General features: G+C 35.4%; 1 protein-coding gene across 1 annotated transcript; it reads left to right on the top strand.

Moving 5' to 3' along the window:
* Positions 1-3927: 3927 nt before the first annotated feature.
* LOC111627787 lies at positions 3928-5760 on the top strand. The gene is made up of 2 exons (XM_023371427.1): positions 3928-4501; positions 4569-5760. The coding sequence occupies exons 1-2, from the start codon at positions 4320-4322 to the stop codon at positions 5650-5652; spliced, it is 1266 nt and encodes a 421-aa protein (XP_023227195.1). The 5' UTR covers positions 3928-4319; the 3' UTR covers positions 5653-5760.
* Positions 5761-7206: the final 1446 nt, after the last annotated feature.

The raw sequence follows: 7206 nt of genomic DNA, 5'->3' as shown, positions 1-7206 counted from the left end.
AGTCATTCATTCATTCAGTCAGTCAGTCAGGACAAGTAATTTTATATACAGTAGACCCCTATAACACGGTAGATATGTTCCGTCTTTTATGAATTTCATGTTGTACGAGTCCTTAAATACATGAGCCAATCACAGCCCGGCACGTATGCAGTTTAGAGACTACGGCTGTTTGAAAAGTTTTCTTCAATAAAATTAATCGATTCTAGATTAATTCGACTCAACATTTCAAAAACACGTACAATTTTTTGGGAATAATCCATATAAACTATGCTATAAACAAAAAATTGTAGGATTACTTACTGAGTGTGTACCGTTCGACGACTCCATTATTTAAGCTTGTTTTCGTCGTGGAGCTTTTCATCGAATGGCGCTCGCGTGCTTTCTGATAAATTATTTTTTTTTTTTGCGAAAAATTCGCTGAACTTTGGAGACATCATTAATATAAATATAATTTAACGGTTTGTGCAATAACCGCTATTGGTCTAGATTCGACCAATCCTGTCGCGACACGAGTCGGCGATGACGTTTTACCGAATTATACGAGTTTTTTTAGCATGTTTATACGAATACTGTCGCAATTTTTTCGCCGTGATATAGGAATCCGTATTATATGAACCTGTTTTATAGGGGAGTCTACTGTATTTAGATGGTAACAGTGAATCACTTATAACAGCAACAACAGAAGAGGGCCAGAACTCAGGAGAGGATAACCAACCAACGGGTAAAGAAAACTACAGCAGTAACGAGGAACACTTTTAGTGTCTCAAAATCCTCTACCAAGTTTAACAATTAATGTATTTGTTTATACCAATTGTTTATAAGGCTTCCATTCACACTCAATGTTTTTTTTTTTAATTTTGTTTCTTTGTTTAATAATATACTTGTAATTGTTGTTTTTAAAATTAACGCAATGCGGGTGCTCATGGGCCCTCCCCCTTCCTTCCTTTCATTCTTTTATTTCCCTATCCTCCTTTCTTTACCATTTCATTCTACACTCTATCTCTTCTTCTTAGTGGGTTAGTTAGCCTTTTTCCTTAGTTAGGGCAAAACCAGCCGTTAAACGACAGACAGCCCTCTAATTCCTTTATTAAAAGTAAAGCTCTTTGCTTGTTGTTTGATAAAAGTAATTTACAACACAGAACTCACCACGAGGAGGTGGCTCATATAGAGTTCCGCTCCCACCCAATCTTATTAATTAAAATTAAAATAATTCAAGTACGTGAACACCATACAGTTTCCAGGAGATTTGCTCTCGAATCTTTGACAGTAGTCAAGAACAAATTTGAACTGTTATCATGATGCTAGTAGATTCTATGAAAATTTTCTCATAGAGACTAACTTCACCTATGAGAAAACACTGGATCGAACACCGACTAGGTCAGTGATCTACCGTTCATACGTGAATAAATTTGGTCCTGCATTGTGTGAGCGCAGGACCAGATTTATTCACGTAAGGAAACTCTGGTCCTTGTGTAAGAAATACACGGAAATATTCATATTATATTTAACGTATTTATATTAAACGAAATGACTTACTTGTAATACGAATTTATAAAAAATGGCTTTCTTCTATGGTAATTTGTTGTCAGTTCTTGAATGTTGTTTTCCAAACATTAAATTTTAAGTTTATTTTCCGTAGTTGAAGTGTTTCTTGTTTTCTTTCTCTGTCTTACTCTTTTATTATTAATTCTAAAACTCGGCAAAATATTAGCATTTTTTCTTTGAAAATTACGAGGAATACGATATTGGCATTTCCGTTTCGGCAACAATTGCCCGTGTATTGTTGATTCATTAACAATTACCGAAAAGACGCGTTGCCTAATTGTTGTCGTTTGATGACGTTTAGCGATGAAACTCCAATTTATTTATTTATTTTTTTAACTCTTTTCGCGCTGTATGCACTAAGAGAGCCTGTTTTTAGCAAGTCCATTATGTATTCGGCCAATCCCACAATGGGGGAGGAGGACGATACCCGACATATTCGGACGGACCACCCCCGAAAAATTCCTGAGGAGTTTTTCGACCCGTCCGGATTCGATTCCGGGTCCCCTAGAGCGGTAGACTGCCACTCTAACTTCTCGACCATCCGGTTACGTTTGTTTGTTAAGTTATGGCAACGCAACACTTGGGCGATCTGCCTAGGGGGATGTCTTCCGGGAGGTCTTTTAAGGGAAACTGGCCCCTATTTAGGCGTTACAGACGTGGAGAAAACCCGAAAAGCTCCACGTGCCAGCCCGTTCGAGAGAGGCGCGAACCCACTACCGAACTCCCAGTGTTTAGGGTACGAAGACCGCTTGGCCAATGATGGACTTCATCCGATTACGTCATTCAACATAACGTTTTATAAAGATAGCAAAACTGATTACTTTTTATTAAAAATAGTTTTAACGCTGGCATCTAAATTCCTTTNTTTTCTGTTTTATACAGAATTTGATGGGTATTGTTTGGTCAATTTGTAATTTTCATAGACAGAACTGCCCATTTACTTGGTTGTCTACGGCACGCCAGGCAATCGCTTTGAATCGCCACGTGTTTTACAGTAGACCGCCCTATAACACTGTAGATAATTCCGTGTTATATGAATTCCATGTTGTACGAGTCGCTTAGATTTTACAAATACGCGAGCCGTTCACAGCCCGGCACACGTATTTGTAAAATTTAAATCTAAGTGACTCGTACAACATGGAATTCATATAACACGGAATTATCTACAGTGTTATAGGGCGGTCTACTGTACTTAATTCTTTGACCTCTTACTGAACTACGCCATTAAATTGATTAATTATGCTTCTTTTTTCTATTTGTAGAATGCTGATACGCTGTTGATGTAGCTTCCACAGTCGGTTTGCTTGTTAGCTAAAGACTAATTTTTTAGAAAGGATGTTGAAGATTTCTGGCGGGAAGATAGAATACAAACGGGCAAGGTTCTTCGTACGGGGACCAACAAGCATTTGATAGAAAGCGCACTGTCAAGTAAATGCAAATACAGTGCCGACTGGAGCCAGTAACATTGTCAGAATCATACCAGGGTCTTTTTATCTGTCGACTGTCGAACTTAACGAGAGAAACCCTGGCAATTTTACAAATTTATCTGTGTATATTTACTATTATTTTATTACACATATTAAAAGCAAAACGTTCCTTTATCTCCGAAGACAAATAAAGTCAATTTACCAGGTAAAAATTAATTTCATTTTTTATTTTAATGAATTAATTTTGGTTTCTTTTTAGTTTCGATTTCGGTGTAATGGCCTGATAAAGCATCCATAACATTATACAGTTAACATTGACATTCAAAAATAACTATAAAAATCATAAATTTATCTTGTAAATTTCTGTCTAGCGTGGTTACTGTCATTATCACTTTAATTTTTGTTTCTGCTCGGTCCTTGTTGTAGTTCACCGTTTTGCACTTTTATACAATAGATAGTACACAAACAACATACAGGAAAATGTTCCTTGTATGTTGTTTCCTTAATTCTAGGCGTTATCATCAACAAAGACCTTCACACTATAAGAAGTGCATTAACGGATATAAAGTCAAAGGTCATCTTATGCCCATCAATAGAAGCATTACATAAATTTCTTATATTTTTTTTATCATTCTTTCAAAATTTTTGTGTAATTTACAATGGACAAACGTGTACTTTATGACAACTGAAGATGGTCGCTTGAACGGCTTGCAAATTGGCTGAGAACTTCAAACAAAACTTCGCTAAGGGCTAAAATTATTCACTTCTACGTCACTTGAAAGCTTCAATTCTTACAAGAGGAAAATTTCTGTTTTAAGATCGAAAGTTACTACTAAAAATATGCTCGAAAGTTATCGAGTGTTTAATAAATTGTTACCTATTTTTATGAAAATTTCGAATTTAAACACTCATTACACTGTTAGTTTATTGCTTAGTGTAGCTTCTCTTTGATTTAATACTAAGAACACCTTTTTTAAAGCCAGTTAAAGGTTGGTACAAGCTGACAAAAAAATTTCTTTGAATGTCAATTATCTCATCTTTGTAATTTATATCTTCGAATTAAGTTTTATTTAAGAAATAAAAATATTTCGGTTCTTCGAAATATTTTTAATTGGCGGGGCAACGCTTTACTTTCTTGTGTGTGCTTTGAACGAGTTTGCGCCTGTATTATTCCCTCCCATAACTAACTGCATAATTCCCAATTTAATTTATCGAAAGAAATAATAATTAGGGAATTGCACATATTACAATACTTCAAAAATTAAACAATACGAGAGACAATAGAAATTCTACAACAATACCCCCTCTTTTTGTATCCGTTAATGACCATATACTAAATCGTTTAATATGGAAAGAGAATCGGAACAGGTGAATATTTATTGCTCGGACGGATACAAAATTCGATTGAGCAGATCCTTTCTAATTCAAAATTGTCCCGGGTTCAATTGGAAACAGTTTATGGATCCCACACTAGGGCAGAGCTGCATACGCGTGAACGTTACGTCTGGTATCATGAATCAAGTGATCGAGTAAGTATTAAAATAGAATTAGCTAAACCTCAATTTCCGTGCAATTACATAAATATTTTTTCACAAGATACTTAACAGACGGAGAATATGAATTTCGGTCTGTCAAAGACGCCACGGACATTTACGAAATAAGTGAAAAAATCGGTATCGTAAATTTGGTGGATCGCTGCCGGGATTTCCTGATCGAAGAAATGAAAGTGGGCAACGTTTGCTTCATTCACGATTTCGCCTGCAAACACGAAGATCTCTTCGTGCAATTTCATTGTTGGAAGCTGTTTACCTCGTCTACCGACGAAGTATTGGAGAGTGAAGACTTCTTAAACTGCGAAGAATCGACCGTATCGAGGTTCCTCTCCCGTCCAATTTACAGTAATACGAACGAAGTTTCCCTCTTCTTGAATATATATAATTGGACGACCAGACGAATTTCTCGGAGCAATTTACAGGAAGCGTCCACTTCGATCGAAAACAGAGAGCTGTATCGAAGGACCATGCAGCCCTTCTTCCATTTAATTCGATTTGCGACTATGTCGCGCTTTAATTTAGAGAATGAAGTATTCAACAAAAACCTATTGAGCGACGAAGAAGTAGAAGGGTTGAGAATATTTGATGACAGCGTTGCCACCGCTCCACTGCCATCCACTATTTGTCAAAATACTCGAGATAGAAGATACCAATCTCAGTCTTCTCTATTTACGTATAAAAATCGGAGAAATTTAGAATTTACTGAAGAAAAACCGTTGCCAAGATTTAACACGTTCTTCTGCCAAGTTTGGGTAGAAGAAGACTGCTTCGTTACTTGTCTGAGTCTTCCGATATATTTCAAGTCCATGCCACGAGAAAACGTAATTCTCACCCGATTTCTTCCATCGACTTTCTTCCATGAAAAGACCAATCTTTCTATCTACGGTTCCGGTAGAGTAATCTTACCCAAACCGTTGTTCCTGAAGGCGAAGTCTGATACTTTATTCAAAGTCCTGATTCAGAACGTCAATCCACCATCGTACAGTGACGAAATGGTTGTGAGAAAAGAAGCTCATTGTTACGTAACGGATGACGATTTTGAGACAATGACTAAAGACCTGGAAGACTTTCTTGTTTATGCGAACGGGTGGCGGAAATTTTATTTTGACATAGATTTGTTTTTTTAATGCTATAACTCTGTGAATTAAAATTTGGATTTTAAACAAAATTCGATTTTCTGCATTCTGGTCTACGTCGATAGAGTGTGTTTGGCAGAAAATTATACGAAATAAAATAAAATGAAATTTATTTCTTGTTTGGTCTGGTTTGATGGTATAAGGCAAAGACAATNATTGAATGGATACTCCAGAATTATTTTATACCAATCTGGTTTCTTCCTATTATTTAAATCCTCAACATCCTGAGACAAAGTAGTTTCTAAAACATTTTGTATTAATTGGTGATAATGATCATTTAACTCTGGTCGATCCAGGAATATATTCACAGAATAACCAAACTGATTCAGTATTTTTGATAATTGGGATACCCAATTTATATCATTCTTTTTCACCAATGACTTCTCGTATAATTGATATAGCAATATCGTTGATAAATTCCCAGTATCTCTTAATTTAAACATAAATTTCATATACAGTATATCTTCATTAATGAAATACACAACTTATATCTGCTCAGTTCTAATCTGATTGCACTACCAGGTACAGTACATTATATTCCAAAAAGAAAATTCTGCGTATAAACTTGTTTTGGATTATCTCCACTTTTTGCCAGTGTTCAAGACTCCAAATCTTAGTATCGCTTGTGATCACACATTTTTCCAAACTTGCGTTCACACATATTACGTATAAACATCAACAACCATTGCCGTTATATAATAAACACGCCAAATGATGTGCCAAATTCTTGGGTTACGTAAAGGCTATAATTAAATATTAAAAATGAATTAATTCGATTAAAAGTAGGCAGTTATTCTGTCATCTCGTATTAAATTAAATAATTATAAATAATTAATTTTTAATTCAGACATTTCTAATATTTAATTTGGAATTGGTCATTAAATTTAATACGAGATGGCAGCATAACTGCCTACTTCTAGTCGAATTAATTAATTTCTAATACAGTATTTAATTATAGCCTTTACATAGTCCAAAAATTTGGCATATCGTTTGCCATGTTTATCAGACATATTATCTGTGATTTTTTTTTGTTTTCTGCAAATCGAATTCGCATTCCAGGTTGGTTCATTCTACGCTAGAAGAAAAATGAAAATGATTCACGCTCCATAACAATGTATAATGTATAATTTTCTTTTAATAAATATTACACATAAAATATTTCAGTATTTTTTCAGGATGGAACGCATTATCGTATTTTACATTAATTTATATGAGAAAAATTGTTTCGCTTAACGAGTGTTTTGCATTACGAGTAAGATTCTGAAACGAATTATGCTCGTTAAGCGAGGTTCCACTTTAATTGTTACAGTTGTTTTACAACAAACCCAACAGTGGAGTGCAAAACCCAGCGAACACTTCGACTTCGACCGTCCCTGGCTGTTCACCAGAGATTCTACCAGTTCACACGTCACACGTCAAATACCTAAATATGAGCAAGTTACCTATGTAAGCTTCTCTCGGGTGGCATGCCCATTGGCAGATCGCTCTCCTATTGTCTTTGCCTTATACCATCAAACCAGACCAAACAAGAAATAAATTTCATTT

This window comes from Centruroides sculpturatus, unplaced genomic scaffold, assembly GCF_000671375.1.
Source record: "Centruroides sculpturatus isolate CEXI.00-Female unplaced genomic scaffold, Cexi_2.0 scaffold568, whole genome shotgun sequence".
In the NCBI taxonomy this organism is placed as follows: Eukaryota; Metazoa; Arthropoda; class Arachnida; order Scorpiones; family Buthidae; genus Centruroides; species Centruroides sculpturatus.
This window is presented reverse-complemented; position numbering and strand designations above follow the sequence as displayed.

Bases quoted from the DNA above. Each gene is read 5' to 3' on its own strand.
- LOC111627787 (XM_023371427.1), top strand. From the start codon at position 4,320: ATGGAAAGAGAATCGGAACAGGTGAATATTTATTGCTCGGACGGATAC. The intron at 4,502-4,568 runs GTAAGTATTAAA...TTTTTTCACAAG, and splicing joins ATCATGAATCAAGTGATCGA to ATACTTAACAGACGGAGAAT.